General features: G+C 34.7%; 1 protein-coding gene across 1 annotated transcript; it reads left to right on the top strand.

The window, feature by feature from the left end:
* The first annotated feature begins 1,005 nt into the window (after window positions 1-1,005).
* On the top strand, window positions 1,006-12,372 carry LOC110454961. The gene is made up of 7 exons (XM_021504798.1): window positions 1,006-1,218; window positions 2,101-2,272; window positions 6,719-6,859; window positions 7,281-7,691; window positions 8,868-9,008; window positions 9,376-9,498; window positions 9,824-12,372. Exons 1-7 carry the CDS (start codon window positions 1,126-1,128, stop codon window positions 10,045-10,047), a joined length of 1,305 nt encoding a protein of 434 aa, XP_021360473.1. The 5' UTR covers window positions 1,006-1,125; the 3' UTR covers window positions 10,048-12,372.
* Window positions 12,373-14,543: the final 2,171 nt, after the last annotated feature.

Genomic DNA, 14,543 nt, shown 5'->3' with positions numbered 1-14,543 from the left:
CACTATTTCTTCCCGTCAAATACTGGCAATAAACAAACAAAATAAGCAACTCACAGTAAAAAACGAGTTCGTATGAACACTTCTTTTTTATTTTTATTTAATTATTTATTTATTTTCACAACCAGAAAGAACGTGAATGAAAGGGATTTATTTATTATACGAGTAGTCTCGTTATGTGAACAAACTTTTTATGGGAAAATACATTGCTAAGTAGTTGTAACTTGTCTCAACTTCCTTTTGAGTTTTTCAGATGAAATTTGCATAAACCATAAGCTATTGTGAATAAAGTACCTTAATTCATATACAATTAACCACATGTAGAGTTATGCTGAATGATTTAACATTTGATTACATTTTTCAGTGTACAGATAATTTATGACTTTTTTTTTTTTTTAAATATTATCAACAATTATTGAAATATCTGTTATATCGATCAATCCAGACATACCACAAATAGCGCTGTACACACGACGATACGCAATCAATGATCGAGTTATGTTTGTATACAGGTTACTGTGTATGTACTCCCTAGATACTTCTATAGTGAACACATATACTGTTTACCGTCACACTATCAGCTGGTGTAGATTTTTCACTGGTCAGCTTTGTCTATTTAAAGCTAACTTAGAATATACACAAATGGATTTGGCCTTGACTAGCCGGCTTACCAATATGTCTGCTAATGAACAATGACCGGATTTTTGGTCGGCCCTTGAGGAGGCGGTGTCCGACGTATGTGGGAGCGTATATATTACCTTTATGTACGTCACTTGTAACTGACTGACATTTCTCCTGGAACGCGTGCGACTCTATAGACATATGAGTAAAATATTCACGTGGATAACCGCAAAAATATGTAAATGAGACATACATATATTAAATCAAACAATGAAATCTCGTCTGTGAATGAATGTATACTGCTCGCGGATTGGCTGATATATGGGTGAAGCGGTACGCGTTTCTCGACGACGACCTACTTTCGGCTAGTAGTAATATAAAAAGACCGATCAGCTGGCAATCAGCTGTCAGACGGTTACCGGCGCTACAGAACCTAACCACAGCCGGAGAAACATCTGAACATACATTTTTGACTCAATTCTAAAAGGTTTTTTTGAAAATCACATCATGGATTCACCTTGTTATAATAGCGACATGCTGCAGTCGGATCAGTCAGCGAATGTCATCGTCGAAATCATCGCCGGTGCAACACGTTACAAGGTATGTTTACATCATATATGTTATCTTACTTAGTATACTACAGTGTTTTCATTCAAATAAATCAATCTATGTGACATTAAGACAAGGCCTTATAACCATTATTTAAAAGCAAGTAAATTATTAACAATGCTATGTTATTGTCATATAATCTAAACTAAAAAACTGAATTAACAGGGATTTACCTATAATCGGTATATTAAGTGATTCAGTTAACACTAATTTGGCCGGTCGTTATATTAAAGATCCACATTCCCAATCAAGCAGAAATATTAAATGATATAAGACATATTGCTTGTGTTTTTAATTCCGTAATGAGTAATCTAGAGATGTACTTTAAATTTTTTGAAGAATACAGTGCCTGAAGTGCAAATGTTCAATATGTTTAAGTACCAACGTGCCTTTAATCTCTGCACACTGCTATACAAAGTACATGTATCCCTGAATCATGATTACAGGTGCTAGGTAAACGGTAGAGATATGAATGTATCAAACCTCACGATTAACACAGAATTCACGCGTAATAATAACCAGAAGGTTACGTCCAGTCAAATCTATTGATCTTTGTACATATTTAAGATCTGTATATAAAAAAAATAATGTTTGTTTTCCTTTGGTACAATGTACATACGCTACAACTCTTTACTCGATATGGAGATATTGCTTAAATAAATACTGTATATCACACGTAAATAAAGATAGTATCCTAATAGCTTTGTATACAATTTGTATCATTCGACAATCATCTATTATTCAAATGCAGCCTTATTAGGTGTTTTTTTGTACACCGTACAACATGAACTATTAAATTGACAACGATTGTTGTAACGACACCTCGCCTATGTTGGATGGGGTTTTATTTGTTATTTCATACCTACCTTACAGATAATGCAGCAATGCATCGAAGCTGGAGTGTTTGACAACCTGGAATCTCATGGCGAACCGTGCACAGCTGAAGTCTTTGCTAAGAAGAATAATTATGAGCCAAAAATCACTGTAAAACTCCTGGATACATTGGTTAGCTTCAAACTCCTGGAAAAGAATACGAACAACAAAGGTAAGGGCAGCTTTATTGTTATAGAAGATAAACTAACAGCAAGAACAATCCTGCTGATAAAATATAACACGTTTTTTTTATTTGTTTAATGGTAGATCGTTAATGTTCCCCGTCTTCACGCTTCTTACTTACATTGTTTATTTGCTTTAACAAAGGCAAATGCCAACACATTAATACTTACATGTAACTACAGTTCGATAGATGTACTAACCCATAGCTTTACGGCGAAATTGGTAAGGTTACACATTTGTGTCTATAGTAAAAACTATTTTTCCAGTAAAAGAGTCAGATTATATTCTCTTTCAATAAATGCAAATGTACAGAAACTATGCTTATGTTTAAATTGACACACCTTTGCGGTTTGTGGCGATATCGCTGACATGTTTATTTTTAATTACATCTATCAACATGTCAGAATCTGGAGTTTCTGGCTAATTGATACCTTAGACATGATAAATCACAATGGTTTGGTTAGAAAAAAATAAAGAAATGTTGACAAACCGGTACGGTATTTTATGTTGTCGGTTGTTCATACATGTCTTGTTGTATTATTGAGATATTTTGTGGCAATATTTAAAAAGTATCGCCTTACTTTGTTGGAATAAAATATGATATCCTGGTCGACATCTATTTTGTTTTAAAGTCGGAAAAATACTTACATTTAGAAAATGGAACGTTTTTCTTCATGCCTCCTTCCTTGATATTTTAAATGGTAGTCATAAGTCTACCATGAAAGATAAACAACCGTTATCAAAATTTAATCGACACCAAAATGCTTAAAGTATGGTTTTGAAGGAAAGGAATTTTCCTGTATCAATTCACCATCATTCCTCGTTTGAAATACTTTAAATCAAATGTTTTTACTAAAGTCACATCAATCACAATTAGTTTTGGCTTTAAATCAACAAGATATCAAATAAATGTTTACATTTAAAACGAGCCTTTTTATGGAATGTATCAAAAAATATATTATATTGCCAAACAAGAATTTTGATGTGTTTATAAGTATCATATAAATGCCTCAGATAAAATTTCTTTCTTTGTGTTATGAAATTTGCCATTAATCGAATACACGCGGTTTTGTAATACTGACGTAGCAGATTTGTTATGATTGCGTCTTTCATTCATATCCCATCTGTCTGTGCATAATATGCAAGTGGACAACTGTAGGACGTCAACCGTCGAATGATTTTATGAATGGCCTACTTTACCTTGGTTTTATGTTGTTGTTATGCTTCTCGTAAACACTTTTATTAACACACTTAAAATGCCTTCAGGGTATACCTCCCGTGACAATAATTTCCATCATAATGGACGGGTACTTGGTATAAACACTACGCATGACTGACCCAAACACGGGTTTGACAACGCTATATATCTCATAGTAAACAAGGTCGGGTTGAAGATGCTTGCACTTTCCACATTTCCAGCCGCCGCCGACCTTCACAGGACAGCTGTAGTTAGGTCATAGATCTCATATGTCAGCCATATACTACTGCTATCTAGTTTATAGTGGGGAAAATGTAGAACATCAGCCAGCATTGTCTGCGTTTAATGAACCCATATTATCTATAATTATATAATAGTAGTGTTTGACCTTTTTAGAGGATATATAAATCAATGATTCCCCAGAATGATACAGTGACGCCTAGATTAAGAAAACACGAACCCAAATATAATATAGTACTCCGGCAAATTGAATCATTCAGAGTTCCTGTTTAACATATTACAAATGTTTTGTAAATACCTGGAGAAATACCTCTCATGTGAATACACCCAAACATGACAATCATAGCTGATAAGTGCAGACGGATTCGAAAACACACCGCGACCTGACTGTTTGAACTAACTTTGACCGGATTTAGAATGTCACAAGGTTAATCCAGGCTACTCGGTACATGTTCCAAGCCGAGTCCATTTCGAAAAAAACCCCGAAAGCCGATATAGCCTGCTATGTCTTTTAGTTGATAGATTAATGTGTAAAAAGGACAGGTCAGCTGCAACGAGCTCAGACCGGGATCGAACCAGGGACCTCCGAACTCGGTCAACGCTCTAATCACTACAGCTACCTGGCCCTGGTTGCATAAAGTCTGGTTAGAGTAAACAAGTGGTTTTAAATATGAATACAAGACAATCAAGAACATCTGATATCATTTCTCTGCACTGACTGATCACATATATTTCTGTAAAGGATTCGTTTAGCTTTTAAAGCTCTTGTTTCTATTGGCAACAATTTTAATACTTTTACAAACCACAGGTTAAACTAAACAACCTTTGAGCAAGGTCACTGGCAGTCATCCAGCCCAGTCTCACTACACATGATTTCGAGCAGTTGGTATATTTTACAGCTAGCACCTTCGGGGTAACGAGGTACTTGAAGTTGATAGACGGTGAGGTTTAAGATTGATAACTGAACGATTTCTTTAAAACTTCCGTGTGAGAACGATACAATGTTACTATTGGCACAGGGAATAGTATCTTAACCCAGGCCCTCGCGATACAAAGTGATTAAAACTTACAGGTAGATAACTGAAAGTCCGTTATATCCTTCCTAGTTAATATAATTAGATGAGATGCATTAGGGTTGAATTGTTTTTCTTATTAATTCTTGCTATTATTTTTACATATTTGACCCATGTGACCTTGAATACTGTTGAAGGTCATTCATTTGAACTTTACAGCTCTTCCTCCTAGCAGGTACCTGGCCAAACATCATCACACTAGGCCTTTTGTTTTGCCGCCGATACATATCATAACGTAGCTGGTCAGTGCGCTGTAAATGAATATGAAAAAGGTTAATGATATATTGTATTTCTGTTATTTGGATTAGTTTTGTAAATACTTGCATTGTAAAAGGAATTCTAGTTATATATATATTAATATATAAGCTTCAGGTTATCTAAGTAGATGAAGCGACGGTTAAATATAACATAGATATTTATCTGACGACATAGTCGGAAGCACTTGCAAGTAAATACATGTATTACCAGATATTAGTCAAAAATTAGTATGATTGCGTTCAGTTGTCAATCCAAAACTTGTTGTCAAGGAAGAGGTTTTTAGAATATGGCACTAAAGTTTACGCTATTAAATCCCCAACAGTTTTGATGCAGTAACAAGTTTGTATTTGTAACTAGATTGAAAACATAACAAAAAGAACATTTTATGTTATCCTGGTTGATTAACATTAATATTTCACTCGTAAGGAAGAATAAACAGATCAGTATTCTGCCATAGACGGCTGCAACGGTACTCACCGGGAGACCGTTAAATATCCGTTGACCTGTTAAATAGACGTGAACCAAAATAAAACCAAACCAAACCTCTATGTATGTTATAGGCTAAATGGTGTGGTGGGACTGTAAACAATAAAATATATCATTATAAGAGCGTTCTAGTACAATGGTACGTTTTTGTTAATCATTACTACAAGGGGGACATGCATCATCACGTGTGGTATTAAAGAAAAATGACCTAGGCTTCAGACATACACGAACCGGTATTAACAATAGGTCAATACCGTTTCTTAATATCGTGAAGAGATAGTTAGAACTGGACCGATACACAGATGCACAAGTGTACCATAAGTGATGAACTGACCCAGACTTCGGTGATAAAAAATACGACACCAGTGTCTGCAGGTCGTTCAAACTAAATGGGGTAGACTTGACCCAGACAATGGAGGATCAGACGGTTCAGACGAACACTATGTCACTGACGCATTGTATGGTAGCAAAGTTCATCCGCACCGTAATCACGTTCTGGTCAGGCGAAGAGATCGTTATCTTTGTTTAGGATCAACTTTAAAAAGACAGCTGCCAACTGCGTGTCCAACAACTGGTGATATTTAGACTAAATTACCATACACACGTATATGTTTTACACAGTCTGCAGGGGGGATTGTTTAGTAATGTAGATTTCGGTTCGGTTTTGGAAATGAATGAATCCTTTTTCTACTAACTTATCGAAAGAACACATACCAACTCATTCCACCACACTAACAGACCTAAACACATACCCAGACGAGTTTTCATTTTATGTTTTATGCTATCTATCTGTGGTTCTCTGTATGTATTGCAATGGAGATTACATAGGGTATGCAACATCATAATACTGGGTTGTAAACTTCAACCCATTGTAAGGTTGATAGGCACAATTCCCCTTTTTTCTGTAACAATCGTATGGTCCGGAACCCTTTAGACGTGTGTTTTTCAAATATATTATTTTATACTTTTGTTCGACTGATGAGTCCTATATGGACGAAACGGACATATGTTGAAGTAAAATATTTTCTTTGATTTCTTTCTCAATCAGCAAACATAAAAAATAAATAAAAATAAACTACCTTTAAATAGGTGCTCCCGTGCTTCGTTTTCCTGTTAATTATATTATCTCAAGTATTCAAACTAAGAATTCTGAAAAGGTACCACTGCTTTTACATTTCAGGCCAATCCGTATATAAGAATTGTCTTGGAACCTCAAAGTACTTGACACGATCACGCAAGCCGACAATGATTGGACTTTCAATGATGGAAAGTAGCTTCATTCTACCCATGCTTGACATGTTTCCGACTTTTCTTAAAGCAGGTAAGATTCATTTAATTCATTTAAAAGATAAAAAACAATCTAAGTTTAATCAGTTTGAATCACTTGTTTCACTAAGACCAGGTGTTTCGGAAAGGTACGCGTCTTCTGCTTCATCGACGACAACCGCAATTTAAATCTAGGCCAAATTAAAGTAATATCACGTCCTTAAAACAAGACTTAAATCTGTCCGTTAAATCATTATTCTTCCGAATATATGCCCAATATTGTTTTTCACCTGCATTTGAGGCATTCTCGCAAACGGTAATGCTCGCAAAAATTCAGGGATTTATGTTCATAAATACAAGTTAAAAAGCAATGAATTAAATTCTTTCAATGAAAATTTGAACAGGCTGATTGCATGATAAATTCATAAGACATTGTTGAATACATTTTAATATGTGTTATTGTCTCTCATCATCAGGTCAACCTAACCTTGACATGAACAAGAACAACATAGAAACCGGCAATGGTAACCTACCGCCGGAAATGCCTAAAGTTCCATCAAAAGGCAGTAATAAGCCGCAGTTGATAGAAAATAACACGAAGCCGCAAATGTCAGATAAGACATTACCGAAAATGAACAACATGATGCCGAACCCTTCCATGAAACCAAATTTGCCTGTTATGCCTGCTATGATGCCCAAAATGCCAGCAGGAATGATGCCCTCAGGAATGGACATGAAAAACAAGCCATTGATGGATGGCAATGCCATGGCAGGCATGATGCACGTGAAGATGATGAGCGCGTATGACGGATTCTCAGGGCCATGCTCGAACGTCCTCGCACGAGCCTTTGATCTGAGTACACATAGAGAGGCTGTGGATCTCGGAGGTTTGTTTAGTTTATTATGGACTTTTAAATAGAGTTAACATCAATGTAACGCAATATGTTTTCATTTATCATGGTTTTTAATATGTATTCGAAAATTATTAAATTATCTGTGAAATAAAGGGAAAAGACGTTATGATGAAAGGAAAAGCATAATATTCTCGTGAAATAAACAGAAAAGATAGCAGATTCTGGTGTAATAAAGGAAAAGATAGTAATCTGCTGAAGTAAAAGGGAAAGAATGTATTTTGATGAAGTAAATAAAAAGTATACTATTCAGGTGGAGCAAAGGGAAAAGTAAAATATTCTAAAATAGGTCAGGGACAAAGGTGTTGTGCTTGTGTAACAAAAACAATCAAAGGAATGTTACGCTTAAAACACGGCTAGAATGCGTGTAGCCATCCTAGCTTTTGACCTAGCGATGGGACACATTTCAAAATATTATGATGACAAATCTGGAAAATATGGACACTCGTGATGGGCGTGATATAGCATTCAATACAAATCTAGGTGATCCGCTGACAACATCGGTCAATGATGACAGTATTTTGAAGTAAAATTAGCAATCACCTGACAGCATTGACGTCAGAAGGTGAACATAAGATGTCTGGAGATTAAGGGTGACAAAACCACTGATAAAAACACGTGTTAACTTGATACTGAAGGTACACACCAGTATTGTTTGTACCCAAATGTATACACAGACAAAAGGCACGTGTTTACCCTGTATTCACACAGCGTGGACAAAACAATTGGTTTGCGTTGATAACTGTCTAATGACAAAAACATACCAAGTTTAACCAATTGGGAAGACAATTTTTTAATAATTGTATTTAAAAAATACACACGTTTTTATGCTAATTTACAATTTACATCATAGTTCAGTGAGGCCTTTTTAGAAACCATCTGTTTTCAAAACCACCTAGATTGTACTTTTGCTTGATAAGTTTCCTAAAGACAGTTATCTTTAATCATACACTTGCTGTTTCGTTCCAGTTTTATTATATATATATACATGTTAATATATGTTTATAATGATAATCTTTATTTCTAGGAAATGATGTTATATTTCATTTCACTTTAGTCTGCAATGTTGGTTTTCCCATTTCTCGATCAACCTATTTTGGTGAAATCAGATTTAAAAAACACGAATATTAATGTAATTTTTCTTTATTTTAGGTGGGTCAGGACAGATCTCGTTTGAGTTATCGCGAGAGTATCCTAATATGGAAATAACTGTGTTCGATCTCCCACAAGTCTCACAAATGGCGGAAAAGTTACAGCCGGCCAGTACAAAAGACAGGGTCTCCTTCAAGTCTGGTACGTTGCAAATACATGTGAATTATGTCTGACCGAAATTTCTTAGTCCAGGCTGTTGTGCTGAGCATCAAAACAATACAAAGTGTCATTGTTTTCATGTTCGTTGATGTTGCAGTTATCAGAATGAATAAACTTGGTCATTTCAATTTATTTCAAAGAATCAAAGAACTAAAAGGAACAGTTTGTGTTAATTAGATGGGGCTGACTGTACTTTGACTAGGAATATCTAAGCATGCAATATATAATATAAATCTGTATGTAATAACTATTTCTCTTGGAAATATTGTGTTTGTTTTTTTTGTATACAATTTAATGTGAGAAATGAATATTTATTCGTAATCATTATTTTGATTTTGTTTAATTTCAGGAAATTTTCTAGAAGATAACATCCCGTCCGGGGACCTATTTATCCTGAGTCACATCGTCCATATGTGGAACTCGCAATCTCTCGACCAAATACTCACCAAAGTGTACGCCAGTCTGCCGGCAGGTTAGACAGATTCTCTTTATGTTGTTCAAATAGGCTATTGCAGTTATGAATTTAAAACAAACGATAGGCAAAGGACGTGTTCCTGGTGACAGTTTTTAATTCAGTCGCAGATTGAGAATTCAATTTAGTTATGTATCTGCAAATTAAAGACATCATCTATAATACATCTTTTACCAGACCAACGAAATATTGATTCAAGTACCAGGCCCATTGACTCCTTCTAAGTTGTTTGCACAACTCCAGTATTTCATTCATGACTCAGTTATGTCACTGCATGTTGATTTCTTTCTATTTTATTCAGTTCTTGCTTTACGAAAAATTTCAGGTGGCAGTATGCTTGTTCTCGAGAAAGTGCTTAGTGAACAAAGAGATGGACCAGAACTGGCTATCACCAATGACCTCCTTATGACTCTCATGTCGAAGGGCCAGGAACGAACATCCACGGAATACCAGAATCTTTTTGCTAAATACGGTTTTATCAATTTCCAAGTGAGGTCATTGGAAGGAACAAATTATTTTGACGCAATGCTCGTGAAGAAACCATTTTAGACAATTATCAATGATCTCAATCCAATACATATTCACAAGATGTGAATAAAGACTAGCTTTTGCCAGGATCTCATAGACTGCAGATTACTTCATCGGAATGATTGATGACAATGCGACCGTGTATTGACCTTATATGTGAATCGATTTTCAAAATCTGTGCAATTTACATTTCAGGACATTTTGTCAGTAGAATTACAGAAATGTTGGTGTCTTATTTTTTTTGAAGAAAGTAAGCAGATCCGTTTCAAATACACCTGGAATGTTGAATATGCAATTGCAAATAATAATTTGAACAAAAACTCTCTTCAGTATCATTCAGTGCAATGTCGTACGAGTTTCTTTTACTCAGATGAGACGTTTTTTATGACATGCAAGAGGTTGGTTCTGCTCGACATATGTGTTATATGTTCTTCAAATTAAACACTTATAATCAGGTATCAAAACCCAGTGTAAATGACCAAAAGGGGTTTACTATTAGATTGCTAATAATTCAAAATCTTGCACATCTGTCTTTCCTAAGAATTGGACCAGTTCTAAACATGTCTAAAATTGTTTTCATTGTTTTATGTACTTTTATCATTTAGAAATAATTATGTTGAAAATATGATACGAATAACCTTTCTAAAGCGCACATACCTTTTTTTAAAGATGAAATCAGATTTTGTTAGCTGCGACAGATATATCAATCATGCTAGGGAAAGTTGGAGCATCGTAATTTGGTTTGGATAAAGTATACAATAGAAATGTATTCAAATGTTTTCAACATTAAGGACGCTTAATAAACAAAACTAATAACTATACATAAGCAACTAATATTTTTTGACTAATAAAGATGTCTATATTTGCATCATTTGAACAGCAATAAAATATAAATAACAATTGACAATGAACGGCAACTTAGAAATCATGCTTTGTAAACATCATTGTCATCATCATTTTTATTGTTTATAATCATTCTACGATCGCAAACCATTTGGTGCCAGGCATTTTTAGCCCGTCATTTTACATGTTCCGTTTATCTGTAACGTCTTTTTATGTGATATTTTTGTTATGTGTATGCATAATGTTTCCCCGAAATATATATCTAAAATAAATACAAAAGTATATAAATATCTATATAAACGAAAATGTTTATTAAAAACAATTCAATGGCAAGATTAAGAGAATAGGTTGCTGTTAGACAATTCTATTTTTACTTTTTCATTTTTCTCACTATATGGTTTATTCAATTTGTCTACGCAAGAAGAAACACTGTTGTATGAAATTGCACTCACTTACTCTTAAAAACGATATAAAACATATACATAGTTTAATGCAACTCTAAATTGGTTTAAAAACAAACTGTGCCGACTTCACGAATGTATCTCCCAAACTGCTTGTTTTTCTTTTACCTATGTAATCGTACGCTCAAATAGTTTTAAATTCACATACAAACATAAAAATTTGACGCAGACAACGACACTTTCATCGAATGCTGCGTCAAGGTGATTACATGCATCATCTATACAATTACTTTAAGATCATGTGTATATATCCGATACATGGCGAGGTTCCAATCAGGTGAAACCATTTGAAATTCGGTGAATAAGACATACTCTATTTGCTACCTCATTCGATACTGTCTTGTGAAATTTAAACCTTAAAATGATTAATTGTTGAATTCCCAGGGATTATATTTATATAAAAAATGCATTACCTTCAATGAGTAAACAACTTACCTCTCATGCAAAATCGAAATATTTGACTACTCAGCTCTGTATAATTTGACAAATATTTATCATTATATTAAGCGAGCCCGTATACAATGTTATTGTGATCGGCGAAGAAGGCTTCACATTGTCTTTGATAGAGTGGTGTATGCCGCAATTACATCAACTTATCAAAAAAAATTCCGAGATTTAGTTTTCAAATAAGTCTGAAATGAAACAAGAATATGACGACTCAGAAAAAAGTGTAAATATTATATACAGTGCTTTGATATAATGTCTATGGGTCTCCAGAGTTCCTGTAGTAGTTATGAGGAAACAAAACAATATTTTTTGGACTTACTGTATATGATTCACATCTATAAAATGTGTAACTGAAAAAAAAAGCTGGGTTAAAGGGATCAAACAATACTTCACCAGGAAGAAAAAAGGTCCGAGTCCTAATGAATTACATGTGTGTGTTCAACTGAACAGTTCAGCTTGATAACTCGAATAGTTCATGTCAGATGCTTTCATTAATAACATTGTACTTTTGTTATCATTATTATTATTTTCTTTCTATTATTTATACTATGAAGACGTTTTCTCTACAAATACAATAAAAAAAGTTTACAAAGTATGTTAATCTTAATGTTTTTATTTCAAATTTAAACTCGCTATTTATGTGTATAAATAAGTTGTTTATAACATTGTAAATATACAATAAGTTATCCTACAAGGACAGGGTCAGCACTGAAGATGGCAGGAAACGACTTAAAGAGTTGTCTACCTATCAAATCATTTGAGAGTCCTAATTTCATTATTTTCAATGTGTTCAATGACAAATTTGATTCCTGTACTGCAGCACTCGGAACTTCTCGACCGATACGGTCATCTACGTTGGAATGAACTGGAATCGGGGCAAGGTGTTCAGAATGGTACTGCAGTTGTAGAGAAAGGTAAAATATGAAAAATCCGAACTGAAAAATATATAACAACAGGAACCAAGGAGATACCAAAAGAAAAGGAGAACATGATAAAATCCCACGGGTAAACGTTCGCCAAATGAGGCACTCACTTGTGAAGACACATCTCCTCACATCAAAACAAAGCGCGGAGGTACCTAGTGAACCGTGCTATAATTATGGAAGACTTCGATATCTTATAGTCGACTCCTGCCAACCACAAGCGGATGATCATTCATCTAAAACATTGTAATTCTACAAAAGTATTCACCGTTCTAAATCGTAGTGACTTTACAATCTGATTTACTAATGCATTGCATGCTCGCTTTGAGCCTAAACTGAGGTGTTCAGAGTAATTTCACACATTAGATGAAGTTTCGGTAAAATGCCACAATTATAACATCATCGGGAATTGCAATTTTAACAAACATTGATTTATACACATAAACCGTGTAAACTTACCCTAAACACTGCAGTTTAGGTAAAATAACAAATCCTCAGGTCCCTGTGTAGCTATAACTACAGGTTGTTTTTGTTGGTGGTGTCGTATTGTTGGTGTATTGTTACATCCATATCATGTCATGGTATAGTATTTACTTCACCTATCTATTTATGGAAGAAGAGACGAAGGCGATAATAATGTATCATTTCGATGCGGGAAAAAAGTGTTCAAAAGGAACCGATTTTTCTACATATTTCACGCAGAATGTTCAAAAAGTCTAAATACAAGCTAACATACTTTCAATCGAGGCTACATGGGAGCATCTGTGAAGTATAATCTGCTACAGAATACAAATTGCTAAAAGGAAAATATGGACAGGAGCAGAATGTCAGGGGAAATATTTGTTACCGAGGCCAAATGTGTTATAACTTGTGTGTAATACAACCGTCTGTACGTACAAGTGAACCACAGACTATGTAACAGTAGCAGTAATGATGCACTTGATAGTTACATAATCCGGTCAGGATTTCTATCCCTCCAGGGGATCCGATTAACCAGATACTCACCAGACATTCTGGTCCCGTTCAGGCAGAGTGGTAAACGATGTCAGAGTTACTGCGTTTTAGAAATACTATATATGGAGCCCCCATTCATCATAACACACTCCAATACACACCATGCCTACAGCATGTTCATATCTCAGCTTTTTCTTGTTCTGTCTTTATCATAATACTTTACACTTATAGATGGTATTCTGGTTTGATTATGAAAAAAAATTATGATAATAAAATCGTACTTCAAACTTAAAATCGATCAAACTAGGGCAAAATATGAACAAATGAATGGTTTACACGTAGACCCTTGATAAAGGTCAAGTAAAATAAGACCATAAGTTCCGCAAGCGTAAGCGTCTTATGCTTCATCGACGACAACTGCCGTATACATCTAGGTCATATTCAAGTAATTCAGATACTTACAGTGAGAACTGGGGTAGTGAAAACGACACAACAGGACAACTGATGAGCATGGTATAAAAACATCGACCTTCATATCACACAACAACATATAGCATCTGTCAATGACATTATCCTGGCGGCCATAACACTTGTCCATAGTCTTCATATACCTGCAAAAAAAAGGGGGAAGAAAAGACAGAAAACAATTAAGTAACATGACACGCGTGAGGTATTATGGAACAGTCGCATCAGAAAAAAGAGGAAATGGGTGTTAGATATAATAGGTAATAAGTGTAAATTGTCTCCATTTTCACACATGTTGTTTACGCGCCATTGATACATAATGTATCGGCAATAACAGTTTGACATGTAATCTGTTTTACATATAAGGTGCATTCTATAACAGAAAGAAAAGTAATTGCGCATTACATTTTATTTTATCATCGTG

Source organism: Mizuhopecten yessoensis, unplaced genomic scaffold (assembly GCF_002113885.1).
Source record: "Mizuhopecten yessoensis strain PY_sf001 unplaced genomic scaffold, ASM211388v2 scaffold8123, whole genome shotgun sequence".
Lineage (NCBI taxonomy): Eukaryota > Metazoa > Mollusca > Bivalvia > Pectinida > Pectinidae > Mizuhopecten > Mizuhopecten yessoensis.
Note: the sequence above shows the minus strand (reverse complement) of the source record. Positions and strands in the feature narration are given on the sequence as shown.

Excerpts from the sequence above, each read along its gene's own strand:
- LOC110454961 (XM_021504798.1), top strand. The coding sequence starts at position 1,126 with ATGGATTCACCTTGTTATAATAGCGACATGCTGCAGTCGGATCAGTCA. Across the intron at positions 6,860-7,280 it reads TCCGACTTTTCTTAAAGCAG|GTCAACCTAACCTTGACATG; the intron begins GTAAGATTCATT and ends TCTCATCATCAG. Across the intron at positions 9,009-9,375 it reads CAGGGTCTCCTTCAAGTCTG|GAAATTTTCTAGAAGATAAC; the intron begins GTACGTTGCAAA and ends GTTTAATTTCAG.